At 45.0% G+C, this 14,326-nt stretch overlaps 1 protein-coding gene across 6 annotated transcripts in view; it reads right to left on the bottom strand.

The window, feature by feature from the left end:
* The window catches only part of MYO9B (myosin IXB), a 201,472-nt gene that overhangs the window by 53,256 nt on the left and 133,890 nt on the right, over positions 1-14,326 (bottom strand). For all 6 annotated transcript variants that reach the window (XM_040321203.1, XM_040321187.1, XM_040321208.1 and 3 more), the window contains one exon: positions 13,723-13,872. In XM_040321203.1, coding sequence (XP_040177137.1) covers positions 13,723-13,872 — 150 coding nt within the window. The remainder of the gene's footprint in view (positions 1-13,722; positions 13,873-14,326) is intronic.

Here is a 14,326-nt window from a genome sequence, read left to right as displayed (position 1 = left end):
CAATTAGAGGTTTTGGTGAATATAGGCTCTCAGTTGGGCGAATTATTAACAAAGGAGAGAAATTAATCGGGTACCAGACAGTAGTAAGGTTCCAAAATATATACACATTGCCAAAGTACACAAAGACCCCTCTAATCCACCAGCAAGACCTATTGTAAACAGTATCGATTCCATCTCATGTAGAATGGGTCAATACCTGGACACATTCTTACAAAAAAGTGTAAGAATGACACAGTCATATTTAAAGGACACTAAAGATCTTTTAATTTGTCTCCAGAGTATTATTCTAGATGAAGACCAACCAATTTTGCTTGTAACAGCGGATGTCTCATCATTGTATTCTATTATACAGCATGAGGATGCACCATTAGCCCTTAATTGGGCTTTATGCCAAAGATGATCTACCTCATAACCAGAAGGTGTTCATTGGATACGCCCTGGACTTCTGTTTATCCCACAATTATTTTTGGTACGCCAGTCAAATTTTATTCTCAAAAAAGAGGGGTTGCGATGGGCGCTAAATTCGCACCAAGCATCGTCAACCTCTTTATGGCGGAATGGGAAGACAAGGTAATTTTTAAAGAAAGAAGGGCGGAGCTGATATTTTATAAACGTTTTATAGATCTATTTATTTGGGAAGGACCAGCGGACTCTCTACAAGAATTTTTAACTACTCTGAACAATAACAACAACAACATAAAACTAACTTCCGAGTGGCATAATAACAAAACAATTTTTTTGGATGTGAATATATATCGTCGAGGTCCAAAACTTGAAACAAAGGTGTTTTTCAAACCCACCGATAGAAACAGCTACCTACCACCAGCGGCCACCAACCATCCTCTCTGGAATAAAAACATTCCAAAGGGACAAATCATGAGAGTGAAGAGAAATTGTTTCGGAAGACGTGAATTTCCTTGCACAATAAAAAGTCCTCACTGATAGATTTGAGGCTAGGGGATATGATTCACATATAATGGAGAAGCTAGTGGAGGAAGTAAGAGCTATACCTAGAGAATCCTGTTTACAAACAAAAAAGTTTGCCACTGTCAAAGCCACCAATACTAAAGAATGGGGTTTTATCTCACAATTCCATACTCAGTATAAGGAAGTAGATGTAGCTATATTCAATCAACATTGGCACATTCTACTACTGGACAAGAAATTAAGTTCTTTATTACCACCTAAACCGCAGTTCATATACAGAAAAGCACCGAATTATGGGGATCGAATAGTAAAGAAAGTGCTAGATCCTCCTACTAGACCACAATCGTCCTGGAATCTAAATGGGTTCTTTGCCTGTAGGAAATGCAAGGCATGCAAACCATTAGAGGCCTGTATAAGTTTTCATCTCCTGCCAACAAACAGGAATTTGATATAGAACAGTTCATCACTTACAATAGCAAATACGTAGTGTATGCCTTAAAGTGCCCTTGTGGTCTTCTCTATATAGGACGCACCAAAAGAATGCTAAGAGTATGCACATTAGAACACATCAATAATATTAAGATTGATTTTAAAGACCACAATGTGTCTTTACATTTCAAATTAAAGCACAATCAGGATGCCTCTGGCCTGCAATTTTGGGGCGTGGAACACCTTGAATAAAACTGAAGAGGCTCCCATAGAGTCAGAATTATCAAAACGCGAAACACGCTGGATATTTCTAACAGAGGTTTTAGCACCAAAAGGTCTTAACATTGAATTAGATATGAACTGTTTTTTATTAGCGATACTTAAAGCGGGAGTTCACCCATAAGAAAAAAATTTCAAAAAATCCCCTTAGATTCCTGCTCGTTTTGTCTAGGGGAATCGGCTAGTTGTGTTAAAATATGAGCTGTACTTACCCGTTTTCGAGATGCATCTTCTCCGTCGCTTCCGGGATATGGGTCTTCGGGAGCGGGCGTTCCTTCTTGATTGAGTCTTCCGAGAGGCTTCCGACGGTCGCATCCATCGCGTCACTAGTAGCCGAAAGAAGCCGAACGTCGGTGCGGCTCTATACTGCGCCTGCGCACTGACGTTCGGCTTCTTTCGGAAAATCGTGACGCGTTGGATGCGACCGTCGGAAGCCTCTCGGAAGACTGTCAATCAAGAAGGAACGCCCACTCCCGGCCGCAGCCCATACCCGGAAGTGGCGGAGAAGATGCATCGCGTAAACGGTAAGTACGGCTCATATTTTAACACAACTAGCGGATTCCCCTAGACAAAACGAGCATTAATCTAAGGGGAAAAAGTGTAATTTAGGGGTGAACCCACGCTTTAATTTATCTCAATAATTTTAAAATTCTTATAATTTTATTGAGCTTCATAGCATTTGATTACAGTCCACCTTCTCATTTATCTTCTTTTTAACACTCGATAATATTTTAATTTAGTGGTCTTATGCAACTCCCAGCCTGCATAATTTTCAATGAATAACTTATATAATTAATTTTATGATTTCACACACCTAATCACCGAAATTGCTCATCTAGTATAATTTAAGATTAACCTACCAGCTACGGTACAATCTTATATATGAGGTGGTAGGCAAAGGGTGTCAGATATACATTTACAAGTAGCACGTGTGCTGTATGCTAATAATATAGTTGTCAGGGACTTACCTTCCAGCCTCATCCATCCTCGTTTCTGAGGAAACAACAGGGTTCCTCCATGTTGACACACCGCAGCACTTCCCGCACGCCTGCGCAACGGGGGCGCGCACGTGCACAACGGGCGCGCGCACGATAGCGGGAGCGCGCGTGTGCACGTTTTTGGCGCCAAAGCACACTTTAAAAGCCATTGCTGGACTCAAACACATTGCTGCCTGATCTGCAGTTTTGGAGTGAACTTACACTTGAAACCTGATCCTGAAACCTGATCCTGAAACCTGATCCTGAATTACTGACTGAACCTTGACCCGGCTTGTTGACTATCCGTATCTCTCTAATCCCTGACTCCGGCTTGTTTGACTACCCTTCTGATTGGACCCACCGTTGCCAGACCCACCTGCTTGCACCACGACTACGCTTCAGTTACCTGCATCTGAACCATCTGATTATCCGTTGTGACCCGGCTTGCCTGACCCTGCTGTTTCTTGCTTCCTATTTATCTGATTTCTTCATCAGCTTGTTGCCATTGCAGTCGTATCACCTGTCAGGGTCGCTGACCCCCTCTTCTGCCTCAGTGCCGTCTGCACCTTCCCGCCAGAGAGACTCAGCCACCTACATCTATTCATCACTGCATCGGCACTCCTACCCCGCTGTGCTCCGAGTCTGCTGTTCCCACTTCAGTGGCTCGTGAACCAGAGCTGTAAGAGAGGCCTCCTACAACCAGACTCTAAACATACCAGGTACGTAACAGTATCAGGCAGCCATGACAGAGTCTGCAGGAGTTGCCCCAGCGATGGAGGAGATATGCAAGCATCTATCATCCCTCACTCAAGCGGTTAAAAACTTGCAAGATGGCTACCTGAGATTGGAAGGACAGGTCCAGAACCTAGCCGTTCCTGGAGATGCCCCAGCACCTTCCACTAGGTCTTCATCAGCCGCTGCTGCTCCGTCTGTGGTAATGTTACCACCTGAACCCAGGGTTCCTATGCCCGAACGATTCACAGGGGATCGCTCTAAATTCCGGGACTTTCGGAACGCATGTCAGTTATATTTTGCCCTGCAACCCCGAACATTCTCACTAGAGGCCACGAAAGTGGGGTTTGTCGTTTCCCTGCTTCAAGGGGAACCCCAAAAATGGGCACATCGGTTGCTAGAGGATAATGGCCCTCAGACAGAGACTTTGCTGAACTTCTTCCAGACCATGGCCCAACTTTACGACGATCCCCAGAGGACTGCCACGGCTGAAACCGCTTTACTTGCACTTCAACAAGGCCGCCGAGTGGTCGAGGATTATGTAACCGATTTTCGTCGTTGGAGTGCAGATACTCAATGGAACAGCGCAGCTCTGCGCCACCAATTTCGCTTAGGCTTGTCAGAACCCCTGAAGGATGAACTAGCCCGCATTGGGGTACCTGAAACCCTAGACGAACTTATCACTAAGGCCGTGCAAATTGATCGGCGACTAAGGGAACGCCGGGCAGAGCGTTCTTCCCAACAAGGTCGCCCAGTATGGGTCACTGCTCGGGCCCCCTTACCCGCTTCTCGTTACCGACCACCTACTCCTCCGAATTCTACTGATCCGTCTATGGACACTTCCGAACCAATGCAATTAGGTGTGATGCGACCTACTCTAACTCCGGAAGAACGCACACGTCGTCGCCAGTTGAACCTGTGTCTCTACTGCGGCGAGGCCGGCCATTACGTGTATAACTGCCCCGTCAAGATACGTAAGTTCAAGTCTTCAGCTCCTATTAATATTTCAGCCATTTCTGCCAACACCACCCACCTTGCTCTCTCCCTTTCGTTACAGCTTCCGGAAAAGACGGTGTTGGTCAACGATATCGTTGATTCAGGCGCATGCAGCTGTTTTATTGATTCCACTTTTGCTGATCTCCATAATATACCTTTACGTAAAAAGGACTGTAGACTTTCTGTCTTTTTGGCCGACGGCTCACACATCAAGTCTGGTCAGGTAACACAAGAAACGCTTCCCCTACCTGCTACTACTTCTCTCCAACACAAGGAACTGTTAATTTTGGATGTCATTTCATCTCCTTTGTTCCCAGTAATTTTAGGCATACCTTGGCTCCGGGCACACAACCCCCAAGTTGACTGGATATCTGGAAGAATCACCTTCCCTTCTTACTACTGTCAGGAACACTGCCTGCCCAGACCGTCCAACCCATCTCCTACCCTGATGTGTTTAAATGCCGATCCCAGTCTGCTTCAGTCCGTTCCAAAACCATATCATGGATTCCTTGATGTGTTTAGCAAGAAAGGAGCTGATTCTCTTCCGCCTCATCGGCCATATGACTGTCCGGTTGAGCTCCTTCCTGGGGCTGAGATCCCCTTTGGGCGGATTTTTCCACTTTCCGAGAAGGAACAGGACGCCTTAAAAATTTATCTTGATGAAAATTTGGATAAAGGATTCATCCGTCCGTCCACTTCGCCAGCAGGCGCCGGAATATTTTTTGTCACAAAAAAAGACCAAACTCTTCGTCCCTGTGTTGATTATCGGGAACTTAACAACATCACTGTAAAGAATCGCTATCCCCTGCCCCTAATACCTGAACTTTTTCAAAAATTACGATCTGCCGTTATTTTCACTAAACTGGACCTGAGGGGAGCGTATAACTTGATACGCATCAGGGACGGCGATGAATGGAAGACAGCGTTCCGCACAAGATATGGACACTATGAGTACTTGGTAATGCCCTTTGGCCTATGTAATGCCCCTGCTACATTTCAACACTTTGTTAACAATGTATTTAGAGACTTCTTAGACATCTTTGTTATTGTTTATTTGGACGATATCCTGGTTTTTTCCTGTTCCCTGGAAGAGCACCGAGTGCACGTCTGCAAGGTCCTGAATCGTCTCCGCCTGCACAGCTTGTATGCAAAAGTAGAGAAATGCGAGTTCGAGCGACTAACTATCCAATTCCTAGGTATAGTGATTTCTCCAACCGGAATTGAAATGGATCCGAAAAAAGTATCCGCCATCCTAGACTGGCCAACACCCTTGGATAAAAAAGGGGTACAACGTTTTATTGGGTTCTCAAATTTTTATAGGAAATTTATTAAAAACTTCTCTACGATAGTGGCTCCCATTACTCAACTCACTAAGCAGAATCTTCGTTTCCGATGGAATCCTGAAGCTCAAAAGGCCTTTGATACCCTGAAGGGACTCTTTACATCCGCTCCAATCCTCAGTCATCCCAATCCAGCGTTGCCTTTCCTCCTTGAGGTAGATGCCTCTGAAGTGGCGGTAGGGGCTGTCATCTCACAACGCTCAGGGGACAAGGATTTAATGCATCCAGTAGGATTCTATTCCCGAAAGCTCTCCCCCGCAGAGAGGAATTACGACGTGGGGGATCGAGAACTGTTGGCCATCAAAACCGCCTTAGAGGAGTGGAGATACTTACTTGAAGGCGCTGCTCATCCTGTATTGATCTACACAGATCACAAAAATTTGGAGTATCTAAGGACAGCTAAACGGCTAAAACCTCGACAAGCCCGTTGGGCTCTCTTCTTTTCTCGCTTTTGTTTTCATATTACTTATCGACCTGGATCCAAGAATGTTAAACCAGACGCATTATCCCGAATGCATGACAACCCGAAGGACACATCCATTCCAGACACCATCCTTCCGGATGGCAACTTTCTACTTTTGCATACCGATCTGCTTTCCACGATCAGAGAAGCATCTTCCGAATCTTCCAAACCCCCCAATATCTCGTTAACTTCCAGAGACGGTTTATTTTAGAGAGGGAGTCAAGTTTTTGTACCGGAGAATACCCGAGTGGAAGTTCTAAAACTTCTCCATGACCACCCGTTAGCGGGGCACTTCGGAGTTCGTAAAACCCTCGAATTAGTGCGACGCACTTTCTGGTGGCCTGACTTAGAGGACTTTTGTAAGAAATATATCAACTCTTGCCCCATCTGCAATCGGAACAAGACATCCAGAAAACAAGCCTGGGGTCTATTAAAACCTCTACCTGTGCCCAATAGACCTTGGGAAATGATTGCAATGGACTTTATTGTGGAACTTCCCTGTTCCGAAGGATGTACAGCAATCTTTGTGATTGTAGATCGTTTTACCAAGATGGCTCACTTCCTTCCTTTGAAAAATACACCTTCTGCTGCTGAAACTGCTCGCGTTTTTATCAAAGAAATCGTCAGGCTACATGGAGTACCTTCCAATATTGTCTCCGACAGAGGGGTCCAGTTTACCTCTCGGTTCTGGAAAGCCCTTTGTGAGAAGTTACAAATTAAGCTTTCTCTGTCTTCAGCCTACCATCCCCAAACCAATGGGCAAACCGAAAGAACAAACCAAACCTTAGAACAATATATCAGATGCTTTACAACTTTTTCTCAAGATGATTGGGTCTCGCTGCTACCTCTAGCAGAATTTGCATACAACAATGCCAAACACTCAGCTACCGGGCAATCCCCTTTTTTCTCTAATTATGGTTTTAATTTAACATTTTTGCCAGATTTCTTTTCAGAATCAGCAGTTCCAGCGGTTCAAGATATCTTGGAATTTTTTAAACGTAACAACCAGGTATTACGCGAAGCAATAACCAAGGCTCAAGCTGACGGCAAGAGATTCTTCGACAAGGGAAGAAGGGGAGAGTTGGATCTCAAACCGGATGATCAGGTATGGCTGTCCACGAATAACCTAAGATTACCTTGCCCGTCTAAGAAGTTGGCACCTAAGTTCATGGGACCCTTCCCGGTTAAGAGGAAAATTAATTTAGCCTCATATGAACTCTCTACCTAATTCCCTGAAAATACATCCTGTATTTCATGTTTCTCTACTCAAACCTGCAGCCCCTGATCCCTTCCCTAACAGAGGATCCAAGCCTCCTGAACCTGTCCAGATCGATGGTTGTGAAGAGTACGTAGTGGAAACTATATTGGACTGCAGAAAGCGACAAGGACAAAACCAGTTTCTGGTCAAGTGGAAGGGGTATGGCCCAGAAGATAACTCTTGGGAACCTGAAGGTAATCTACACGCCAAGAAGTTATTACGTGCCTTTTTTCTTGCTCACCCAGACAAAAAGGCCCGACTGGGCATCCGGAGGCTGCCCCTTGGGGGGGGCAATGTCAGGGACTTACCTTCCAGCCTCATCCATCCTCGTTTCTGAGGAAACAACAGGGTTCCTCCATGTTGACACACCGCAGCACTTCCCGCACGCCTGCGCGTGCGCAACGGGGGCGCGCACGTGCACAACGGGCGCGCGCGTGCACGATAGCGGGAGCGCGCGTGTGCACGTTTTTGGCGCCAAAGCACACTTTAAAAGCCATTGCTGGACTCAAACACATTGCTGCCTGATCTGCAGTTTTGGAGTGAACTTACACTTGAAACCTGATCCTGAAACCTGATCCTGAATTACTGACTGAACCTTGACCCGGCTTGTTGACTATCCGTATCTCTCTAATCCCTGACTCCGGCTTGTTTGACTACCCTTCTGATTGGACCCACCGTTGCCAGACCCACCTGCTTGCACCACGACTACGCTTCAGTTACCTGCATCTGAACCATCTGATTATCCGTTGTGACCCGGCTTGCCTGACCCTGCTGTTTCTTGCTTCCTATTTATCTGATTTCTTCATCAGCTTGTTGCCATTGCAGTCGTATCACCTGTCAGGGTCGCTGACCCCCTCTTCTGCCTCAGTGCCGTCTGCACCTTCCCGCCAGAGAGACTCAGCCACCTACATCTATTCATCACTGCATCGGCACTCCTACCCCGCTGTGCTCCGAGTCCGCTGTTCCCACTTCAGTGGCTCGTGAACCAGAGCTGTAAGAGAGGCCTCCTACAACCAGACTCTAAACATACCAGGTACGTAACAATAGTTTTGCCGTCACACATTACACATCTATATGTATATGATGCAGATGTGCTGCAGTACAATGACAAAACACATCCCTAAGAAGGGACAATATATGATATAGGTGCATGGTGTGTACACATAACTATAATCACATATTCGCCGTATATTTATGTAGATACAGGATTTATCTTTATGTGGATTTAATATAATGCAGAGTTTTTAATGTACTGGGGTATAAAACATGCTTGCCTTTAAACTTGGTGTGTTGTAAGGGTTCACCCGTTTTTAATTAATATGCGAAGGAGCGATGCTGACACTAAGATCGTATGATTAACAGGTGATTGTTCCGCCCTTAGTCTGGCATGAACTTCAATGTGATCATTGCGACTGTGTGGGAACGACTCTGCTAACTTCCGCCCATAATATGGCAAGATCCTCAAAGGCCGCGAGTGCACCTGCGCAGGAATGACGCGAACGTGACTGGTGCCAACCAATGGGTGGGAGGAGCGATATGTGCGGGCATATATAAAAGAAGTCGTGGATAGGTTGAGTCACGCCCTCAGACGAAGTCAGCCAATGACGAAACGCGTCAGGGCGTGACTCCTATCGAACGACCGGAAGCACCGAGCGTTCCAAGGACCAGGAACAAGGAAGTCTGCAGACTTGCTGGCAACAGAGCGGCTTCATTGTCATGGTGAACGGAGCAAACACAGGCACAGTAACACAATACATGCTTGAGATCTTTTTTTCTTGGGGTACGCATATTTGTATAAGGGGTACCTGTGGGGTTTTAATAAACTTTAAAAGGTACTGCACTATATGAATTTATTTCCTTATATGGAATTGCGGTTTGGACTCAACAAGTGGAAGCAAGTGGTGGAGAGTGCAATATTCAGGACAGATGCAGATTGTTCCATGCTGATTTAAATTTCCCATTTTGGTGAGTGCATCCCCAAAAGGGGAGAACATCCCCCCACGTGGTGACTATCCCCTGGTGAAAGGAGCACTGGTTAAGGAATATTATGATCAACGACATCTTGTTTTCCTGCACCATTATTGTTTCCTATATGCACTACATATAGAGATCTTTCAAATGGTGGTTTCAGAATAGCGCTGCTACAGTATTACACTGGACACTGGGACAATTAAGAGTTTGTTTATTACTGTATGTTTGAGGATTTTTATACTCCCTGTAAAAAAAATCCTATCTTGGAGCCCATTGAGAGACACATAGAGTCTTCATTCTTTAGGTCATACTGCCATTAGCAGGAGGATTTTACACTGGCAAAAACAAAAAAATTGTAGGCCAACCCAGGATACTCAGACTACCTGAATGCCTCAGTTTTGTAGAAATAGCGTACTGACATCATGACCATAAACACAGAGGGATTGGACATGCATCTCCCAGTGCACTCCAAGAAGTTTTTTTTACGAGTACAAAAATACTAATCTTTTTTTCCTTGTCCATCGAGGGATGCAGGCAATTTCTCACCTCTGGGATGTCCGAAAGCAGTCCAACTGAGGAATGGGCAACATGGCAAACAACTGCCAACAGGCACAAAAAAAAAAAAAAAAGAAGCCTGGAGCAAAGTGCATTACCAGGATGCCCTTCATCTTGACCCTGCAAAGCAGATCACAATGTTTTTAGGGAGAAGGGCATAGACTGGGTCTACAGATCCCACCTAGCCACCAAAGCATCCACTGCTATCGCTAAAAACATCCCTGTATCTGGAGATATATCTACCCAGTTTGATGCTGAACCTGGAAGACAGGAGTTCAACACCCAACCTCCAACTGCAACAGTTCCTGGAAGACCTTCAGGTGCATGGAGACCAGAGGCTAGGCGCTGCTGGCTGAGGAGGTCCACCTGCCAATTGTCCACACCTAGGATGTGCATTAAGGACAAGGCTGGGAAATTAATTTCTGCCCATGACATGATTCAATCTACCTCTCTTGCTGTGGTGAAACGTCTGGTTCCTTCTTTGTGATTGTTGTACACCACCATCATGTCTTTGTCCAACTGAATCCAGATCGGATGACCTTCCAGCAAGAAGGCCCAATGTTGCAGACATAGCCAAATTGCCTAAAGTTACAGAATGTTGAGTGCCCAGGACTCCTGCCCAGCCTGAGAGAGGCTGGCATTCATTGTGAGGATCTTCCAAGAGACAATATAGAAAGACATCTACAGCACTAGAGCCCAACAACATGGTCCTCTGTGCCAAATAAAATGGTCTGTCAAGAGATTGGACTCGCTTGTTAAAAGACTAAAAAAAGTTGCATTATTGGGGTCTAGAATGAAAATGGGATTGCCTCGAAAGCGGCTACTATCAAGTCAAAAAAATAATTGTCAGATGACTCCTGGACTGGAAAACATGAATCTAAGATTGGAGAGTTTAACCAGACTGGTAAATTTGATATGAAATTTCTGAGTTTGAATTAAGTATCGGAATGCTTTTGGATCCAAGATGTACCTTTTTGGGTTTGGGAAAGTCGAACAAGTTGGAATAGAACCCCAGAAACTAGGGCAATGACACCTTAATCCATAAAACCTAGGAGGGCTCGATTGAGATCTGCTAATCTGTGCGATGACATGAGAGGGAGCAGGGAGCCCTTGGATACCACCACCTGCAACTAGGCATTTGAGATGCAAGCAGTCCAAATGTTTGCAAGGTTAACAAACCTCCACCCACTTTGGAAAGTGTAGATGCACCTTTAAGCCAAGGAAGGTTTGTCTGAGGATCTGGCAGACTTTGAGCTCCAGAACTTGGCAGGTGGACTGGGCGCCAAGCTTTAGAGGTCTGAATGTGTGAGGGAGTGGAGAAATGAAAATAGTGTTTCTTATCTGATAGAGGGAGAACAGTTTCGAGCTTGTAGCAAAGGCTTCTTCCACTGAGTATAGGTACTCTTGCTACCATTAGTATCCTTGATAACTAATATAATTAATATAAAGACATAGCAGATTGCAATGAAGGCCATGCAGATCCTTTTTTTTAAGCCGCTTTCGCAAACCAGCACGTGGGTGGACAGGAGACTCATTGGGGAGATGAAACCAGAGGCCATCAGCAGCCTGCCACAACTGTAGCCTAAAACTACCATCATTTGCTCTATACTTTATATAACCCAAGAATCAAACACAAGCACTGGCAAAAATGTAAGGGACTTTAACCACTTGCCGTCGCTGCACCGCCGAAATACGTCCACAAGGTGGCTCTCCTAGGCGAGACCACGTAAATGGACGTCCTGCCTATTAGCCGCCACTAGGGGCGCACGCGCGCCGCCGGAGGCGCGCGCGCGCGCCCCCCGCTCGCCCCCGACTCCCGTGCGTGTGCCCGGCGGGCGCGATCGCCGCCGGGCACACGCGATCGCTCGGTACAGAGCGGGGAACGGGAGCTGTGTGTGTAAACACACAGCTCTCGTTCCTGTCAGCAGGGGAAATGCTGATTTTCTGTTCATACATTGTATGAACAGAAAATCAGCATTTCCCCTAGTGAGGCCACCCCCCCCCCCACAGTAAGAACACACCCAGGCATACTTAACCCCTTCCCCGCCCCCTAGTGTTAACCCCTTCACTGCCAGTGGCATTTTTATAGTAATCTAATGCATTTTTATAGCACTGATCGCTATAAAAATGCCAATGGTCCCAAAAATGTGTCAAAAAGTGTCCGCCATAATGTCGCAATACCGAAAAAAAAATCGCTGATCGCCGCCATTACTAGTAAAAAAAATATTAATAAAAATGCCATAAAAATACCCCCTATTTTGTAAACGCTATAACTTTTGCGCAAACCAATCAATAAACGCTTATTGCGATTTTTTTTTACGAAAAATATGTAGAAGAATACGTATCGGCCTAAACTGAGGAAAAAAAATGTTTTTCTATATATTTTTGGGGGATATTTATTACAGCAAAAAGTAAAAAATATTCATTTTTTTCAAAATTGTCGTTCTATTTTTGTTTATAGCGCAAAAAATAAAAAACGCAGAGGTGATCAAATACCACCAAAAGAAAGCTCTATTTGTGGGAAAAAAAGGACGCCAATTTTGTTTGGGAGCCACGTCGCACGACCGCGCAATTGTCTGTTAAAGCGACGCAGTCCCGAATCGCAAAAAGTACTCTGGTCTTTGGGCAGCAATATGGTCCGGGGGGTAAGTGGTTAACCAGTTAGCTATGGCTTGGCAAAGCAAGGTCACAGCCAACCTGGCCAAAGCAGGACCTGTCAGCAAGAAAAGAGCTCGAGAGGGGTCCAGTTGTTTATTAGCTGGGTCCACAAGGAGAGACGCATCCTCCAGCAGTATGGTGGATACTTTGTTAAAGACGGGACACTGCCAGATCCAGAGTGAGGGCACCACTTTTTTTTTATTATTATTATTAACGCCCTTTTCAAACAGGTACAATGCTAATAAATGCTTTGGGGAAGCAAACATCTTGTCAGGGTGTTTCCAATCTCTCCAAGAGGAAGACTTGATCAGTGGGTTCACTTGCAAAGTCTTTGCAACCTTATGAGCTCTAAGGGACCCAAAACTGGGAAAAACACTGGTAGCAAGCAAGCTTGTCAGGTAAAGACAGAAGCTACTCCGCCTTTAGGAGATCCCTGAAAATGATTTTTTTCAGGGAAGCCTATCCTACACCCACCTAACAACTGTCCCTGAGCCACCCCCTATCAAATCATTCTGCGCAGCCATTACCTTCTGTACCACCTCCCCCATCCTTTAGAATGTGAGCTCCACAAGCAGGGCCCTTGTGTACCTTCTGTACTGTATTTCTGCTGTTCCCCACTCTACATTGTAAAGTGCTGCGTAAACTGTTGGAGCTATATAAATTGTGTATAATAATAATGCTCTGAATCAGACAGAAGTCTCAACAGCTCAAGGCTCAGAGGCTGACAATATTATTGATGAAACCGATACAAAATATGCTGGAGAAGATGCGAAACTCAAGTAGAAAATCCTGGTCTCTGCCAAAATGCTGTACAGAAGGATCTTTGCTCTCTGTGTGAAAGCAGTGGTTTCCTTACAGAAGTACTGATAAATCAGAGCTAGAGCTCCCCAAATCAGTAGTGAGCATGAACATGGAAAGCTGTGACCTGCAGAGACCACTGCTTCCATACGAAGAGCTTGGGGCTTTTTCAGAAGCCTGCTGGCAGAGGACAATCTTTCATACTCGGGCTGTGGCTGATTTTTAAAGTAAATGAAATGTAGAACTTTGCACACCTTTTGTTTTGGATACACCTTGAATATATTTATCTGACTTAAATAAAGTTGAGTTCAGCCTGAAAGAGTTCACATCTCACATTACCTGTATAGTGGCTGCTGCAGATTTCATCCTCAGGAAGTTCCTCCTGTCAACAACCATGAGAAATAGACTCTGCAGCAGGGTGATCTTCTTAATAACAGCCTGGTGAAGGGTGTCCTGCAGCTTTTGCCTCTCTGGCTCCTTCATAAACACCTAAAAATCAACACGAAAAGACATAAATGTAACACAGACAACAGATTTTGAGCCGTTTAGAAAACAATTATACATTTTCAATGACCATATATTCACATTCGGTGAAATCTGCATATCAAAAAGATCAGTATATACAGAGATAAAGAAAGCTGAAAGTATGCAGATCTCAACTTTCCCTGTTATGTTAAGTTGTGGGACCAAGCTCAAACCTATCTTAAGCATCCCTATAAGCCAATGAGCCCCCATAGCTTTGTCGCTGCCTGATCCATCTTTAAATAGAAAAAAAGCTGTCTGTCAAGTGTGATGTTGTAGGGTTTACAGCTTTGTACTGCTCCAACATAATACTTAGTCGGGAGTAAAACAATCAATTGTTGGGGCCAGTGTCAGCTTTTACAGGAAATTGAGAAACCCATTTGCATGCTTCTCTGGATCTAGTGACCCTTTTAACCTAAGG

Source organism: Rana temporaria, chromosome 1 (genome assembly GCF_905171775.1).
Source record: "Rana temporaria chromosome 1, aRanTem1.1, whole genome shotgun sequence".
NCBI classification, from domain to species: Eukaryota; Metazoa; Chordata; class Amphibia; order Anura; family Ranidae; genus Rana; species Rana temporaria.
The sequence above is the reverse complement of the archived record's forward strand: the minus strand, read 5'-3'. Positions and strand labels throughout refer to the sequence as shown.